Source organism: Polypterus senegalus, chromosome 6 (genome assembly GCF_016835505.1).
Source record: "Polypterus senegalus isolate Bchr_013 chromosome 6, ASM1683550v1, whole genome shotgun sequence".
NCBI lineage: Eukaryota > Metazoa > Chordata > Cladistia > Polypteriformes > Polypteridae > Polypterus > Polypterus senegalus.
Genome location: NC_053159.1, coordinates 96,264,575 through 96,284,214, shown reverse-complemented (window position 1 = coordinate 96,284,214; position 19,640 = coordinate 96,264,575). Strand labels below are relative to the sequence as shown.

At 35.6% G+C, this 19,640-nt stretch overlaps 1 protein-coding gene across 6 annotated transcripts in view; it reads left to right on the top strand.

Annotated features, from left to right (window-relative positions):
- cux1b (cut-like homeobox 1b) overlaps positions 1-19,640 on the top strand; it is a 497,544-nt gene that overhangs the window by 217,734 nt on the left and 260,170 nt on the right. For all 6 annotated transcript variants that reach the window (XM_039756586.1, XM_039756583.1, XM_039756582.1 and 3 more), the window contains exon 4: positions 6,337-6,415. In XM_039756586.1, the coding sequence (XP_039612520.1) occupies positions 6,337-6,415 (79 nt within the window). The remainder of the gene's footprint in view (positions 1-6,336; positions 6,416-19,640) is intronic.

Genomic DNA, 19,640 nt, shown 5'->3' with positions numbered 1-19,640 from the left:
CGTTCCCTCCAGGAGGCGCTTTCTTGGAGCACTTTTAGCCACAGGCTCATTCCACCATGGTGTGCTAAGATGTTGCTCTGGAGGTCTTTTCTGCTCACTGCTATTAGGCAATTCAATGCTTCCCTCTTATGTACTTGATAAGTTGTTTATGTATTTTTTTGTTTGTTTATCTATCTATCCATTGATTAATTGGATGAATTATCTTCCATATGAGTCTGTATTCTTGTTTTTATGTTTTAGCTGCTGTATGCATTTGAATTTCCCCATGGGATTAATAAAGTTTATCTATATTAATCTAATTCCTCTGGAGAATGTTATGTCATCTGTGTATCTGCTTTTATGTGCAACGAGAATATAATTCTAAACACTAAAGCAAGCATAAATTAGAATAATTGAAGTCATTCAAAAAATCTTGATTTATTCTTCTTGAAGCCTACATATAAAACAAATTGTTGTGGACCTGAAGTGGGCAATATACTTTTAATAACCCATAAGTTATTACTGAGTTGTAGTAATTGTTCAAAGAAAAGTGGGCTAGATTTTCTGCCATTGCTGTGAAAACCTGAAAAATAACAACAAGGAACGTTTAGTTCCAGTTGTTTCTCTGATTAACCAGGTACTCTAAGCAGGTCCTGAATCCAAGAAGGCTATTTAATCTTTATATGGGGCACTAGGTATTACATGTTATTCATCCATCCATCTATTTGGTAATCATTCTTATCCAGGGCAGGGTCGTGGAGTATCTGGAGTCTAACCCAGCAATCACCATGTGGACATTAGCCTATTGTAAAGGGAAAGCACACACAGAGATATCAGGGACCAATTTAGAATCTCCAATTCACCTAACCCACTTGTCTTTAGACTGTGGGAGGGAACCAACATGGACACAGGGAGAACTTATAGACTTCATGCAGAGATTAACTGGAATTTGAACACTGGTTTCCTTTGTTGTGTGCTAGCAGCGCTACAACAGTGGCAATATTACATGCATGTCTTTTAAATTGTGTTTACTAACTGTAATTAATATTAAGTTCATTTAATGCAGAATATCAGATGTAGGCAAATATATTTTTATCACACAAAATAATGTGAAAGGAGGTGGTTGACCTCCAGCACTATTATTTGAAATATAGAATAAACATAGGCTCAGATTCTATATCCAGCATACACAAATTATAAAGTCTAAAGGCAAAGTAAACCAGTCCTTGCAAGCTAAAAGGATGATGTTCCAATTGTTGGAGGAACTTGAAAGTGGCCAGCATCTGTTTGTGACCTAAAGGTTTTAAATTTTAAAAGAAACGTAATACAGAATTTCAGCAGTCACAAATACGTGGTTCTGATAGATAGAAAATGCAAGATACACCTAGAAGTCACCAGATGGCAACACAAGAAATCAAATAGACTATATTGTAGTATAAAATTGTTCTCGAAATAGTGTTAGAATAAAACTAAAGAAAATAGAAAAAAAATCAAAAAGAAAATAAAAAAAAAAAAAAAAAGATGACAATAAGTCATTGGAAAGAGAGTCATTAATGGTTAAAAGAAATAAGACTGAAATTCACAGCACAACTTGAGGAAAAACATTTAAAATCTAAAGAGGTTTTAACAGTGGCAGATAATTAAACTATTTTGCAAAACATAAACATTTTATACCCTAAGTACCAGAAACATTTAGCAAACAATTGATTCTCAGTATACCAGTAGGAATGAGGCACAGAAATGTTTGTACAGTACATGGATTATTCCAGTAGATGTTCTAATATGTATATTTAGTCCAATTCCAAAAATAGGCAAAGTCAAAGATTGTTGTTGACTTTTGAATGATCTGCTTGATTGCATATGCATCTAAAATACTGCTTAAATTGATTAAAAGTAAAGAAATTAAAAACAATAGAACAAAATCAGAGAATTAAGTAGGTTTGTATAGATGGAGATGAATGAAAGATGCAATTTTTCCAATTAAGAATGCTTTGTGACAGAGCTTTAGAAAATGTGGAAAACCTTATGTATTGATTATAGAAAGCAATTGATAAATTATTAGAGATTAGGCAACCAACTATTAGAAGCTATTCCAGATACTGAAAGAAAATTAACCACAACCAAATATTGCATTAGATCTGCAAAGGGAAAAAGGATATTTCATCATCAATATTGTTCCATATACTGTATATAGTAAATATTTAGTAACACCTGCATGGGAGGAGGATAAAGGAATAAATATTGGGGGACACATAGTAAACAATATAAGATGTGCACATGACACAGTACTGATTACGTAGAACAAATTAGACATACAGAAACAAATTGTCAATATTAATTATAGAAAGAACGGAATATGGAATGGAATTCAACACAAAGAAGATCAAAGTAGTAATAATCTATTCTGTAGGAAAAGCATGTAACATAGTAACCAAAGGAATGAAAATGGAATGGTTAACGAGTGCAATACTTGGGATGCTGGATAACAGAAAATTGGAAAAGCAGTAATAAACACAAAACGAACAAAGGTGATTTTTTAGAAACAAACAAGTAAGGAAAAGAGATTTAAAACACGATTCGCTGATTGCTAAAGTGTCACATTTTCTCAGTTTTGGGCTATCGGTGTGAAACGTTGACTCTGCATAAAGAGCGGAAAAGGAAAATAGATGTTTTTGAGTAATGGTGCTACAGAAGAATTCTACAAATAAGCTTGATAAACAATGTAACTAACAAAGCTGCATTGCTCAGATTGAAAACAAAGAGGCATCTATGAATAGGTTGAACTCAAGGAAAGTGTCCTGGGCATGTAATGAAGTATTCACCTGGAGGTTTGACCTTGAACATCGTAGAGGCAAGTATGGGCAGGTGAAGGGTAAAAAGCCAAAGGAAGAACAATGAGTACCAGACTAAATGATAAATAAAGAGGCTAGCAGAAAACAGAGTTCAGATGGAGAACCATTGATGGTCACCCTGATAGAGGATGATGTCTGATGATAATGAAAGAATAAACAAAAGCATTGATTTTGTGTCAGTTCCCAAAAGTACAGATTCATATAACTTCAATTCTGAGCCTATGCACAAATGAAAACCTGTAATCTTAGAATAATATTCAACTTTTTATCATAGAAATACTGGCATTTTGGAAAACAAGTCACAACTATGACTCTAAGTACTAAGAGTACTTGTCATGCTTTTCACAGAAATGTGCAAAAAATTTCAAATTTATCATGATATGAAGAGATTGTAGTTGTTGTTTTAAAATGAATGTCATTTCTGAGTTCTTTGTTTCCAGGGCCGCTTTGCATGTATGACTGTTACCATTATTCAAACTACTTTCTTTCCCCTTCTCTTTTCCTCTACCACAAGATGACTTAAAAAAATCAAAGTAACTCTTTCTTTGTTTAAAATCCAAAGTATTTTTACTCTATAGTGTTTTTGGTGGCATGCTTTGGGAGAATGTACATTTTGGTCACATAAGCCTATCATGTAAAGAGTAGAAAGCAAATTTTCAACTGTATGTATGAGGAGAATTCCGGAAGTTTAACCATGCAGAATTCTACTGGATGAGAGCAGGTTCTGAAAATGCATGGCATAATGCATGAAATTCAGAATTGGTGAAGACGGCGGATTACAATTGTGACCACATGGAGTTCCAGAGAGCCCCAAACCACAGACTTGGTAAAGCACCACACGTTGAGGGTGTAAAATAAAGGATTTTTTATTCCACTAAAGCACATTTTACAATCACCTCTCCAATATTAAGCCACAAATATAATAAATGAACAATAAATCACCAGCTGTTTCTCCATCACCTCCACTGAGTTTTGCCTGCAGCGTTCTGACTCTGACACGACCATGTGTGGCAACAGGCATCCTTTTATGCTGAATCTGGGAATGCTTCTGGGGTCATACCAATGTCTTCTGGGGTGCACTTCTGGGCCATAAAGTAGGGAGGTCCTCCCTGACAGCGCCCTCCACCCTGACCCAGGGACCCCGACAGGGCTGCACTTCTGGATTCCTATTCCCAAGCACCCATGCAGTTGTTCCAACTGGGTTGCCTTATGAGAACCAGTGCCACCTGTCATTTGGGGAATGGAACCTCTCCTGAATCTCATCTTCTGCTGGTCCATCCAATGTATTAGTCTGGCTGGGCATAAAACACATCCTTCTTCCCGGCCAGGATGCCCATTCTCCTCCTACACAATTCAGTTATTATTTAAAGAGTATTCAAAACCTCCCTAGTTTATTCAGATGATAAAATCGGCTTCAATCATTTTTGTAAACTTGTTTTACTATCCCAAAATATGTTTGAAATAGATTCTAAGTTTGATTTATCCACATTACATTAGCTGAAGACTTGAGTCATGAAGTCTGAAGTTGTCTGTCTTAAGTTACATAAATTATCGATCAGTGATAGCTCTGAAAGTGCTAGGAAGAAATAGAATTCATTTCAGAACAGTGACTTTTTTGAAAGTCACATAGATTTGTGTAAGAAACCAGACAAGAAACAAGAACCACTTTGTTACATTTTTGCTTCATTCATTAAGCATCTTTTAAAGCCCTATGAAATTGTCAACCTCCTTGATAAAATTGTATTTGTCTGTGTCAATGCACATCATTGTTAATACTTGTGTCAGTCAGACCTGTTCCATTACATTTGTTCATATTTTGAACAGTACAGTGCAGTTCATTATGTTTCACTCAGCAGTGGCAGTTATATCTTCTAATGCTAAACATTAGATTGTGTAAATATAGATTATTTCAATAAAGTCAGCAACAATTTATTTGTACTGTATTTGAAAAGGTCTTTTTATGTCCAGTCTTTTATTAGGCAAGTTTGCTGAACTTTTCCACCATTCCTTCCACTCTATATTTTCAACCTGGTTGAGAGATATTCATTTCCTTTTTTTTTTTGTAAGATAAATTTTGCATGAACACAAAGTGCAGCTTTAGTAATTACTTAGATTTTTTGGAGGAAATGAACTTGACTGGTAATACCTGCTTGGTATTTTCTGTCAAGTCTCAGAAGAAAATGCAAAAAAGGCAGATTTAATTAGGAAGTTTAAAAATATCTCTGTTTTGTTCTGGTGTATGCCTCTTTGTGATTGCTTGACATGCCTCTATGAGGCATCTTATAAGAAAACCAAATCATTGGTAATACAGCCATTTTTTAATGTTGAAACAAAAATCTGTGATTGGTGGTTGTCCTGGAGTTTCTGTGCTGTTTCTGCATTTACAAAAATGCATTTGTTTTGTCTGGAGTTTATCTTTTTGTTTATCATTTTTTACCTTTTAAACAATAAGTTCAGTTTGTTACTGGTAAGATACTATTTCTGAGTGAGATTGCTACTTCTTGCGAAGTGTATAATTTTTAAGATTGTAACTTTCAGGACGTCATTCAAGGGATCATCAAAAGTGATAAACCTTTCTCTAGTAGTTTTGATTGGGCAAATCAATCTGTAATTTTTATCTGTGCATTCGTCCATTTTCTGAACCATTTTTTTCCTTTACATCTTTGCAAGGGGCAAGAGCATTTCCTTGCATTGCTGGGCACAGAACCTGGACTGTGACAGGGCAGCAGCCAATTAACCTTATATACATGTCATCGGGATACAGGAGCAAGCCATATTAATCGGAAAAAATGCATGAGGTGGTGGTGAATTGTGAAGGCCATATAACCATTCACTGAGGGCTAAGGATTTAAAAAATTTAGGTTGTTAGTTTTGAGCAGGTCTCGTTATAGGCTCGACAAAATTATGGAGTGAATTCCTCCCACATTCACATGTAACCCTGCTATACTTTTTTACTTAGTGGGAGAAGAAGGTAGCTGCACTTTGTTATACGTTATGTATACACATTAGTTTATTCATGGGAAAACATTAGAGCGTATTTTATGTGTTTTGGAATTCTCTTTTATTAAATGCTGTTTAGTATTCATTAAAATTAAATAATGAATGATTAAGTCATTACTTTGTTTATTACAAATTGTACATTGTTTCATTGTAAAATTTGTGCATTAACTGATGGTACTAAAAATGGCATCTGCTCATAACTGTGGACTCTGAGCTTTAAAGATCACATCTTTCTTTTCTTCTCCCTTGTACATATATCTTTGGAATGGTTTCACATATATAATAGAAATAGCACACTGAGCTTACTGTGATTATGCATGTTTCATTCACATGTCTGTTCTTTTTTTTCCTAGTAAGTATGTTTGTATTTTCATGTTTTCAAGATTTGAGAATCAGGAGAGAGTAGATTAAAATCTAGAAGTGGTGCACATGGGCACCTCAGGAACTGACAGACACAAAACTACACATCTCACTCTCATCCTCATCTGTTTTGCCTTTATTCCAGATTGATGCCTTGAGTAAACGAAGCAAAGAAGCAGAAGCAGCTTTCTTGAATGTTTATAAGAGACTAATCGATGTCCCAGGTAAGCTTTGGCTAGGTTTCACCCGGTGCAGTGTTTCCTGGAGCTCTGCTTTATGTCATACATAGTTTAAAAGCCTGGGTCAGAAGTATTTCTATATTGAAACGTGCAGCTGTGCTCCATTTCAGGTTTTTGTGGTTGCCTGCATTTTGAAATGCAGACAGCTGGCACGCCTGGGGAACCACTTAGTGCATCAGTAAATTATGGCTGTTGTGGTTAGGAGTTCCCAGCCTTCCTATAGTAAGGCGGGGGTTGAGGGGTTGGGGGGGAGGCTTGTAACATGCTGCTACACAGAGAACGGAAGCCTTGCCAAAGCGGATGAAGAGCACCTAGAGACCTTCTGTTGTCATCTATGACGTCAGCTTGAATTACACTGGGGCTGCTGTACCATTCCATCTCTGACTTTTTCTGTATTGTCCAGTTATCCCTTACAAATACTTACACTCATAACACATTAACCCAATTATAGAAATTATTTAACCTAATCGTGTTATCTTGAAGAAGTGGGACGAAACGTAAAAATCAAGAGAAAACCCACAATGAGAATGTACAACCTCCACATAGGCAGCTATGTTTGAATCCTATTTTACTACTAATTAGCTTTAATATTCTTGCCTTTCTCTTCTGTAGTTGTCATAGTGTATCTTTTGTTGACCAGGCTACCACTGTCTGCAGTTGATGCTTTCATCTCTTCATTTTTCATCTCTTCATATTAAATTAATTGTCATGTTGGTGTTTTATTTATGTTCAAACTGTTTCTGCTCATGTTCCATTTTGGTAGAGCTTTCATTGAATTTATGTCTCATTAGTTATAAATTCTACCATTATTCATTTTTGTTTTGTTTTATCTATAGATTTCCTGGCTCTTGTTGAGTTTTGAGTTTTACTTGCACACTTGTAATTTAAAAAAAGTAAAATGTGCAGTATCATTTGAATATTAGGTAATTGTTATTGTTCCTTAATGCACATGAAAGTACTTTGTTGAAGTTAAAGTTCAGAAACTAATTTACCTGACTTGTCATTCTTTACACATTTGTGCACAATGTGTTACCTGTTAACCAGTTTTATTATTACTCTGAGTATTTCTACTAAGGTCGCATTGCTACTTTGAATGGATCCTTGAATATCTGTGCCATTTACTTTGCTGATGGAGCCTATTGTTGCACTGTTACCTTTGTGCCACACTTCACTGGTTGGGAGTAGTGATATGCATGAATCTTAAATGTCGAGAAGAGTGAATAGCACCATTAGTTTTAGACATATTTTTAAATAAATGGCATGTGTTTTTGTTTCCATATTATTATCGTATTGTTCCTTTGCAATTATTGGGCAGACCACACTGGCAGTTTTCAATTAACTGAACCCCTCTGTCTTGTAGTGTCTTTCAATATTGTATTTTTAGCCTTTTCAATTGTTTCTGACCTCAATGATTGCAAATATATTTGCCACATCTTTTAGCTTTGTAATTCCAGACTGTTATTTTATCGTTCTCACCTCAGTTTTGCTTCTCTCTCTCTCTCTCTCTCTCTAGCAAATACACAGTCCTTTCTCCCCGCCGGGTTTCTCAGGGCTAATATAATCATATGATTACATAATTAACCCAGCTGTCTCATTAAGGAAAATCAACTAGAATTGGGGCATAATTAGTCATACAGCAATTAGTGTGCTGATGATGAGTACTGATGAAAAGGCTTGTCTTGCTGGCAGGGGCTCATACCGAGACCACCCTTGATACATGCACTGATCACTCTGCTTGGGCACCCTTGTAGCTCTCCCACTGGGCAGAAGTCTTTTTTTTTTTTAATATACTGAGGTGGGAGGGGTATATGTAGACTGCATAATAACAGAGAAATAAAAGTGTCCATTTCTGCCCCCATTTCTTTTGTTGTCTTCTGTATGCCAAACAGGCAGCACATTGACTTGGAGGACTGCCATCTTACACATAAAGGAGAAAAGCAAAGAGCAGTTTTTTATTCATTGCTACAGAATGAAAGCAGATTTATGGATGCTTTTGTTAATTTTGTGGCTTTTGTTCCATTAGGTAATAAATATTTACATTGTTTTTTCTTTGTAATAGTATCCTGTATAACTAGAGTTGGACCTTAATCTATCTTCTGCTGTATATCAATGTGGTGAAAATAGATTAATGAGGAAAATCATGTAAGTTCTGCTTTCTTTCAAAAGGCTCAAAAGTGTTTAGTCATTTGGGAAAAGAGTCTTTGAGTGTCTGTTCTGAATCTTGCCTGTTAAGGACAACAAATCTAGCTATACTAGGTTCATACATAAGCCTGAAGTGCTGACTTGTTCAAGAAAAAGGTAAGGCGGTCACTAAATATAGATTGCTTATAGGTTATTTGTACTTTAGTTTTTTTTAAAGAATCAGTTTTTTACTTGTAATTTTAAAGGTTTTCTGAATAAATCACATAAAGTACATTACCCCAGTTTTAAGTATCCACTAATGTTCAAAATGAACATATAGTATATCTTCCTCCATCTACTCAGTTCTTGGACATAGATGAAATGTTTGGATAGGCTCATCATAATGATGTACCTGCTTCAGACAAGCAGCTGCCCTTTATAGATTTCTGGCATACTAACACCAACTTGTTCTCATTCATAGTTACACTACAAAATGAAGAAACCACATGGTCAAAATATTGTATTTAGAAAGTCATATTATTGCATGTAATAGGAAATCCTTTACCTAATTGTTTTAACCATACAACTTCATTACTGCTAGATTTGTGAGTGGGACCCATCAGAATGCTTTTATTTCTCCACTGATGTGACTATTTAGGGAATTTTGCAATCCAAAATAAAAAAAGCACACTAGAGCAATCAGTTTATCATTAATGTGCTGTAAACAAAAATCTTTTCACATTGTCAAGAATACAGGGACAGTGATCCCTCGCTATATCGTGCTTCGACTTTCGCAGCTTCACTCCATCGCGGATTTTAAATGTAAGCATATCTAAATATATATCACGGATTTTTTGCTGGTTCGCGGATTTCTGCGGACAATGGGTCTTTTAATTTATGGTACGTGCTTCCTAAGTTTGTTTGCCCAGTTGATTTCATACAAGGGACGCTATTGGCAGATGGCTGAGAAGCTACCCAATCAGAGCACATATTACGTATTAAATAAAACTCCTCAGTGATATACGATATGCTTCTTGCGCGGTGCTTTGCACACTTAAAAGCTCTAACAACTCATATTGATTTTTAGATTGTTTGTTTTTCTCTATCTCTCTCACTCTCTCTGACATTCTCTGCTTTTGACGGGAGGGTGTGTGAGCAGAGGGGCTGTTTTCACAGTGGCTGTTTGCTTAGAATATACGGGCACTCCTCTAAAAAATGCTGAAAGACTACCTTCACGTTGATCCCTTCATTGTGGCCGGCCGCTTCGATGCTTCCACTTAGAAGCCCAACAACCCTATTGATTTTTGATTGTTTACATTTCTCTCTCTCTCTCTGACATTCTCAGCTCCTGACGCGCATTTCTTTGAAGAGGAAGATATATAATGTTAAAAAACGTATTTAGAAGGTCGTAAACAGGTTTTCTATGCTCTAACTGCGAAAATATTAGATTTATAAATAAAGAATCCTACTTCGGGGAAATTCATTTATCTGTCTGGAGTGGATTAACTGCGATAAACGAGGGTTTACTGTATAACTGTGCGGAGAATATTTATAAACAGTGTGGGAGAGTTTCTAAGGGCTTAAAATATATAAAAATAACCATTCAAACATATGGGTTCTACTTCGCGGATTTTCACCTATCGCGGGGGTTCTAGAACGCAACCCCCGCAATCAAGGAGGGATTACTGCATTCCTTTCAAATGATAAATTTCAGGTGATTTATTTCTAGCTTAACACTTCAGTAACAACTTCTGCTTCAGTTCCATAGCACTCACTTAGTGGTAACAAGGAATCTTCCTCAGATTCTTCAGGTTCTTAATGAGTTACTTATGCTACTAGACACATCAGCATAGCTTGAGGCTTGCTTGACCTCACAAGAAACAATATCTTCAACTTTGTGCTTGCAAGTGCTCTTTATAGAATATTTGATCTTTAATCACATTGATTTTAAACTCAGTACCTTTATCGTATGGCCCTGCAGTTTACCACTGCTTCCTGGTGCTAGTTAAAAGGGAGCCACCAACATTTATAGCAACACTCTTTGAAGCTATCAGAAGTGCAAGGGCTTGCTCTTTTGCCTCATCCTATGGTATCGCATAGAGGTTAAGGCTTTGGACTTCAAACCCTGAGGTTGTGTGTTCTTTTCCTGCTGACACTCTGTAACCAAAAACAAGTCACTTGACTTACCTGTGCTTCAATTGGAAAACCAAAAAAAATGTAACCAATTATATCATAAATGTTGCAAGTCACCTTGGATAAAGAAGTCAGTCAAATAAGTACATGTAAACATGTTTGTGCTTGGCATTAATATAAGAAAGCTGGCTAAAATACAGTACTGCATCTGTACTTAAGTGCAGTTTGCCAATGTTGACCAGTCACTGTGGTGAACTGTTGGTCATATTAGGCAATATACTCTCAGCTTTGATTGTCCACTTAATTGCCAGAAATTCTTTTTTTGGTTCAGCCATTCTGCTTCTTATAAAGAAAGATTTTACTCATATGTAAGAATGGATTTGCCTTATCTTCAGAAAGTCTTACCATCACAGCTCAGGGGCCTAATGTGTGGCATTAGTTTGCCAGATAGCCCCCTTTGTGATGCTCTGGGTTTCCTAGAATGGAATGTGAAGAAAAAATTACTTTGAGATCGCATCATGAATTGTTCTTTCAACAATTCAGAGCAGCAGCATAATTTGCAAACTCAGAGATAACTTCTTCATAACAAACAGCTGATCTGTCTTTGAACTGTCTTTGTATCATTAGTGTGTAGTGAGAAGTCGAGCAAAATGACACCTTTTATTGGTTAACTAAAAAGATTACAGTATGCATGTTAAAGGCTAACTTTTTAGTTAGCCAATAAATGGTGTCATTTTGCTTGATTTCTCACTACATTCATATTGGCTAACATGGTACAACACCCTTTTACTAGTTTGTAAAATTTAAGTTTTTCCCTTTGCAGTCTTGTGATATTATTTTCCTCCCTTGTCCATGATGAAACAGAGAAAACTGTTTTTTTACATTCCAAGTTTTTAGTACTTATATTTTGCTCTACACTCTGCAAATTTATCTGCCTGGGAAAGCCTACAGACATATTCTCCATCATTGATAAATATAATTGTTATGCTTTCAGAAGGGGAATATTGTGATTGACACGTAAAAAATGCTTTATCAGATACTGGCAATTTAAAAAGAGGGAGGTGTGATATTTAAAAATATGTTGCATGGAATGCCTACTGGTAAATTAATCAAAAACAACATTCTTCGTCTGCCCAATGGTCATCTTCTTCACTGAAGTAAAATGTTTTTATTGAACATGGCACTGCTATCTTGCACAGGCAGGCAGTATTTGTCTTTGATCATGCGTCTCAATTAACATTTAGATGCTGACTTCACCCACCACTATTATAAAGGGTTTGTTAAAAAAATAGCATAAACTGATTATTATTTCTAGCTACTTAGCAATGCACAGGAATTGCTTCATTTTAAGTAGTTTTTCAGTGTTTCTATGAAATGAGTTTTAAACTTTAGACTCTGTTCATCTGTTTAGTTTTTTCCAATAAAGGCTGCAGAGTTTCAAATGGATATGTTTACAAATGCGTATGAAGAAGTGTGAATGGTCATATCCTGACATATTTTAACTTCTGTAAAAATGTAGTATAAGAGCCAGTGTAAACTACATTTAAACCTTGCTATTTGTCAAATGTTTATTTGTGTTATGTATGATAAACTTCTATCCTCTTGCCACTTTTGCTCTACATTGGTAGTGAGGTAACTTCAAGCACAATCTTTTAGTAATAATAAAAACTTAGCTCATAAACTTCTTAAGTTAATTTTGTTGGTCATATAATTCCAACTGGGTGGTCAGCAGTGTGTCCTCTGTGCTATATTTGGGCTCCCTGGTTTAGTTTCTAGTATATGGAAATCTAAAGGTTGCTGCCTTCAGTTTGCCACCAGCAGTTACTCTTACTGCACAGAAAGAGTCAGGTGAAAGGATGCAGTTTTATTTATTCAAAAGAAGTATCACAGTAGAACAAAAAATTCAGAGAACAATAAAAAAAAAAAAACTTACAAGACCTTTTAGTGTAGATGTGACTGTGGGATATCCAGAAATATTTTGGGGTTGGTGTGGCATGTGAGGGAATAATTAACTAAATAATTATTGTCAGGAAATGTTCATGAAGGAAAATAAAAATCTCTAAAGCTTATCAGCAATACTGAATTTATAACTTAAATCGAAAAGCACTTTATTGTTGGTCATGTTAACACTTTAGCACAGGTCATATTCATAGATGTTTTGTTAGTAATCATAAACGGCAATGCTGAACACTGCACCACAGTCTAGATTACAGGTTAAGATGTTGGTTTATAGGGCTTTCATTAAGTATTTCACAGATGTTTTAATAAATTGAATGTGCCTGTAGGTTTGTAAAACAATGCATTTCACTGCGTCACAGTGCAAATTATATATAATATGTTGGTTTAATTTTACTGAGTAGCTTTTGTGCAGGTGTCCTAACCCCTTTAAAGAGGGAGGGATGAGTATATGTTTTAAAGAGGACACATGAAAAGTTAATATTTTGTTAGCAGTGATGCTGTGAATGATAAGTGAGAAAATCTGAGCTCTAATTAATTTGTTTCACAGATGTAATAGTAGGCAGATCAGGATTTATACCAATCACTAATTTCATGTTACTGAATTGGCCAATTCCAATACTGATTCAGATTTGTTCTCCTTTAGCCCTTGAAGGCTTATATATTAAACTGTTAAATTTGGTATTTTTTTAATTAAACTGTAGACCATTGGTGTTACCTGTTCATTTTTTATTAACAAAATTATGTTTAGTGGCATTAAAAATACTAAAATACATAAAATTCCCTTAAAATATATACTTGTTTAAGTAGTAAAATATGTACAGAAAATTTTTAACCACAATAAATATGGCATGAAAGAAATATAATGGCCCTCATAATTGCAAGCTGTCATATTGTCTAATTTCAAATCAAATCAAAATCTTTTACTGTCATTGTAGCAATGAGACATTGTACAATGAAATTTTAGGTGCAATTTTCCAGTGCAAAAAAAAATTAAATAAAAAACACAATTACTCAAGTTAAAACTAAAATAAAAAAGGAGTACCAAAATAGTCCATAACAGCAGAACAATGTTTTCCACTCATACATACATCATATTGCACTTGTCCCTAATCCAATTGTAAACATGAGAGTGTATTGTATTGTAAACATGAAGGTGCACTAGGTCAGATTGACCACTTAGCAGCATTCAGCATGGTGATGGCTGAAGGATAGAAACTGTTTCTCAGTCTATTTGTCTTAGTCTTTATGGATCTGAAACGTCTAGCTGAAGGCAGGCGTTCAAACAATGGATGTCCTGGGTGTGATGGGTCCTGAAGAATTGTCTTGACGTTCCTGAGGCAACAGGAACTATGCAGTTCTTCTAATGAGGGGAGAGGACAACCGACTATCTGCTGGGCGACCTTAATGACCCTGGGGAGCTCTTTCTTCTGTGCTACTGTGTAGCTGGTGAACCACACACAGAGACAGTAGACCAGGATGCCCTCTACTGTGCAGCAGTAAAAGGACACCAGCAGTTTCTCAGGAATGGTGTTCTTCCTGAGCACCCTCAGGAAGTAGAGTCTCTTTTGGGCCTTCTTCACTACCTCAACAGTGTGTGTTCCCCAGGTCAAGTCCTCCCTAATGGTGACTCCCAAGAAGCAGAAGTCTGAGACCCTCTCCACACAGTCCCCATTGATGATGAGTGGCTGGATGTTGTCTGCCTTCTTCCTGAAGTCCACGATGAGCTTCTTGGTCTTGGCTATATTTAGGAGCAACTTGTTATTCCTACACCACATTTCCAGCCGCTCCACCTCATCCCTGTAGGTGGACTCCTCAACCCTCAGAGATGAGCCCTACTACCGTGATATCGTCAGCGAACTTAACAATGGTGTTACTGTGGTGGGCAGGAATGCAATTTTGGGTGTAGAGGGTGTAGAGCAGGGGGCTCAGCACACAGCGCTGTGGGGTGCCAGTGCTGAGGCTGATGGGTGTGGAGAAGTAGGGGCCCACTCTAACCCTCTGAGTGCGATCTCTCAGGAAGTGCTTGATCCAAAGGCAAGTGGAGTGTGGAAGTCCTATGTCTGACAGTTTGGTCATTAGTCAGAGCTGAAGTCTATGAAGAGCAGCCGTGTGTAGCTCCCCTGCTGCTCCAGATCGGACAGAACAGCATGGAGAACAGTGGCCACAGCATCCTCCGTAGACCTGTTTGCTGTTTAGGCAAATTGGTGCGGATTAAGCATGGGAGGAATGAATGGCATGATGTGGTTCCTGATAAGCTTCTCTGAAACAAATCTTAATTAAAAAAAGTAGTTTTCACCATTAGTCTAACAAAAAAACAAATATATTCTTACACGTTGATTCAGGTAATTGATATTAGCAGTCAAACACTGTTTAAATGTAAATATACATGCATTTATTGGTTTTAATCATTTTTAATAATTAATTTCTCTACATCTTTTTTGCTGTTAAAATTTAGATCTACTATATTTGTTCAGGTGTTGTTTTTGTTTTATTTGTTTTGCAGTGTACCAGCTACACATTGCTAATTCTTGAAGTGTAATTATAATTATGGATTACCATTTTAATCATGCAGTACTTCTTTCTTACCAAAAGTTATACTATATGACACACACACACACAACAAAAAGTAAACACAGTACAAACCCTTTGATGCAAGGCTAACATGCTTAACAACCTTACATGTGTAAAAGACAAATTTTACTGTTTAGCTAACAAGCCTATTGTTTACTATGTAGCAATTTCAAATTCTTCTTTATCTTTTTCTAATTGAGAATTTGAGTTTCTGTACTTAACATGAGCTCAGCTCACCATCCATACTCAAAGAAGCAGTGTCTGTTTTAATCAAAGGGCCAAATAAAAAATTCTGAATTCAGTAAAGTATCTTTTCTTCCAATTTATCTAATTGCAGACAACTCCTCTGATTTCTTTTTCCCAGTGTATTACTCTATACTGTATTCTTTAATGTAAAGGCTAATATTTCTATCTTCTCTCTCTCTGGTAAAGTTTGCATGGCTGCTTTCTATTTACAGGTGGTTTCAGCAAATAAAAAAAAAGAAAGACATGCACTAGCTCATCTACCATAGTACCTCAAGTACGGGAGGATTATAACTAAACCACTGTAAAAATTAGGCTTAAGCAAGGGCTGGAAAAAAAATCATTTTTTATAATTGGCCAATTTACCAATCACTAAACTAGTTTTTCATAGGAAAAATCAGCCAAATATAGATTGTCTCCAAATTTATCAGAGCATCTCTAGGCAAAACAGTTCACATTTTTACAAGATTTGGTGATTACATGTCTTTTGCACTTCACGCCACATAAAAACATCATTGCTAAACTCCTTTATAACTTTCATACTAGCATCTATTTCAGGGTCTGTGTTAGTGAATTGGTTATTTGTTTATTGTTATTGTTATGTATATGAGAGGATAAACATTGCAACAAGAGCTTATATGTATATTCAAACAATTGGTTATATGTTGTTATAGTGTGTAATTATTTATTAATACGTTTTGTATTTGTTTAAAAAAAATGCAATACTCACTGAAAGATGTGATCTCTGTATCTGCAGGGGTTTTGTTCCATGACCACCTGCAGGTATCAAAATCCATGGGTGCTCAAGCCCTTTGTATAAAATAAAATAAAAAAAAAAGATGAAATATTTGCATAGCATTTCCTCCCATATACTAATCATTTATAGATTATTTATATTTAATATATATATTAACATACTGTCCTATATTTATAATATATTTGATTCTTATAATACCTAATAAAATGTAAAGGCCATGTAAATAGTTGTTATACAATACTGTATTGGAGATATTATTTGGGAATAATAACAAGTACAAAAGTCTGAACAGTTTCAGTACAGACGCAACATGAGTATGCCTAACTACAGAGTACACATTAACAGCAGTGTAACATTTTCTTTTTTCAGCACTTGGAGATTGCTTTCATTTAATGATAATGAAAAACACAGAACATTTAAAATGCAAGTATATGTAGAAAATATAGTTATAAATATAGAAAATATACATTTATTGTCTCTCACACATATATACTGTGTTTACACTCCAGTTGCAGAGTTTGACGCTTTGAAGCCTGGGGGATCCTCAGTAATACAGTAACAACCTGGGGTGTGCAAGTGACTGAGAAATAGAATTAGCCTCTCTATAGTAATTACTAGTGAGTTGCCCTAGAAAGGACTGTTTGGCTTCTAATGCACAGTTTATGCCTTGCTACTCAAGTCTTCAGCAATGCCACACATTCCCAGGTGCTTTGGCCCATTGTAACATCATGCATGCCAAATGGCTCCACCTCACTATGCGGGTCAGAGGTAACCCACATGCCACACTGTTACCCCGAGTCTCTCTGAACCCAGGGTCCAAACTGGTCCAAATGTCCATCTCTCTTTCTCTCTCTCTCAAGTTTTTCAGGGTCAAAAAAAGATGAACTTCATTTCTTCATTCTTCCCTGTTTATAGGCCCAGTCCATGGAGAGTGGGACTGATTTAGCCTGTGGGCTAAATTTAGGGCTGTGCTACCTCTTCGGGCGAATGCTCAGAGTCATGAAGAAAGTAGGAGATTTAGATAGCTATTTCACCTCCTCTTGCCACGAGGTGGATTTGCGGACTTACAGTACCAGAGCCATCCAGATGATTCTGATGCACATATGTGTGACAACACACACATACAAATATATTATAATAGTGTCCATGGAAACTGTCAAAATTTTAAAATATGTATGAGTTTTTAGTAACTCTTATGTGCCTGTTGTTGTTGGGTTATATTTTCCCATAGAATGCATTTGCTCTTTGACATATTGGGAAGTATGGCTTTTACAATTTGAAAACTGCATGATGTAAAATCAGTTCCTTCTTCAGTCCTACAAACAGTAGTTTCTCTATTCCTGGCCAGCATTTACCAATGTTAGAACCCACAAAATCAACATGAACCCAACTGTTCATGACAATAGATATAATATTCAAATTTATGTAACGTCTAACGTTGATGAAACTAAATAAGCTGCTTTTACTATTTGGATAAGGTAAAATTTATTTTGTATGTTTTAGTAAATATTTCTATTTGTTTATAAAATTACCCTGGATTTTAGTCAGTGAGAAAAACAAAAAAAAAAAATCCTACTCTCTGCCTTGTGTAAAGAATCAAATGCCATATTACACTTGTTTTGACTTTAGTTCTCTTGCATGCTTATGTCACAAGAATCAAGTAAACCAATAGTGTTAAAGTTATAACCCACAGTTAATAGCTAGAGACTCTTTGACATCAAGGCCATTATAGCTTAATTTGTTTAGCTCAATTTAGCTGTATATGCTATGATTTGGTCTGCAGGAACAAATACTAAGATGTCCTTACCTCATACAAAATACACAGGACAGAAAATGTCATCAGATCAGTTATTTTTACACATAAGTTGCCATTCTGAAACTATATGCATAGTGTAAAGCAAATACTGAAACAAGTAAAAAAAAAAAAAAAAAATTGTATACTGTGCCACGACTCCAGGCTATTACAGAGAAGTAGGTTTTTTAGGTACAATTATATCATATTTTCACTTTTTCTTATGTAAACTTCTGTGAAGGTTTTTTTTTCATTGTAAATTATTTATAAATCTGACTAAGGCAATGTCAGCTGGCTTGACAACTTTATTTAAGTTGCAAATTTATTATTTTTATTATTTTTTGTGTTTAGGGTAACATTCATTCATTCTTTCATTAGATTATGTTTTTAGAAGTAGGCTTAGGCCATTCTCTGCTGTAATGGCTTTAGATATTAGGTTCTTTGTTTTATATTTCAAATCCTACATATAACACCTTTAGTGTATATTTAGCAGTATAGTAAAAGCATGATTTCTTGCTATAAAACATTTAAAATCTTCATTACCAATTTTGGATGTTTCATTATTTTATTTATTAATGTCTAAGGGAGGCACAGTGGTTAGAGCTATTGTCTTACATTTGAAGAGTCCTGGGCTTGCTTCAATCGCAGCCCAGACACTTCCTGTATGCAATTAGCATATTCTTCCTGCATTTGTGTAAGTTTTTCTCTGGCTACTTTGGGTTTCTATCCCATATTCCAAACACATGATTGTAAGGCCAGTTACTGTTGTAACTGCCGTGGATGAGTGTTAAGTTCTGTATGCATGTGTGTGAGACTACAGATGGACTTGAGCCCAGTCTAGATTTGGTTTGACCCTTGAGTTTATTTTGACTAGGATAGAATCTGGCTTTCCATGACTCTGAAATGAATAAATATGTTTGAAAATGAGTAGATGCATGGGTAAATGATGGGTATCTTCTTTGGTGAAAACCCACATTACCTCTTTGGAATATGTTAAAAGCTTTCCTTTGGTACTACTCTAAACTGTGAGGTTAAGAGTATTTGCTTTGTATACATAACAATTTTTTTTTCTATTTTGAAGCTTAATACTAGTGATGATTGAACTCCACATTACTTGACTTCAGAGAAATCACCGAAGTATTCACAAAAATCGCTGAATTCAGCAAAATGCATTGAAGTCAATGGGAGAGGACTAACTGAACTAGATTTGACTGGATCATAATGGTGATTAATGGCATAATTTCATCAAATCAAAGCAGAAATGCCGAAATCATAGTAAAAAGTCGGAATAAATGCTTATTCAAAGTGGCATGTCATGATTGAAACTGCTGGATATTTTTTGAAGTCACACTGAAGGCTCTCCATACTGTTTGTGCTGATCCTTTGCACTTTTCTTCTGTCTAAAAGATAGAAACATCTTGCAAGTAGTAATAAATTGTTCGTTATTATTATTTCATAGAGTCTCTTGTGTTTGTCAGGCTCCTTCACGGTTTGCTTTCTAACTCCACGTGGCTAATCATGCTAATCATCATAGGGCACATGCCTCCTTCTCTTATACTGACATGGAATTTGAAGATCTATCTGCTCATTTGGTAACAAGCAGAGAAAACTATTTATACTGCGTATGTTTCTTA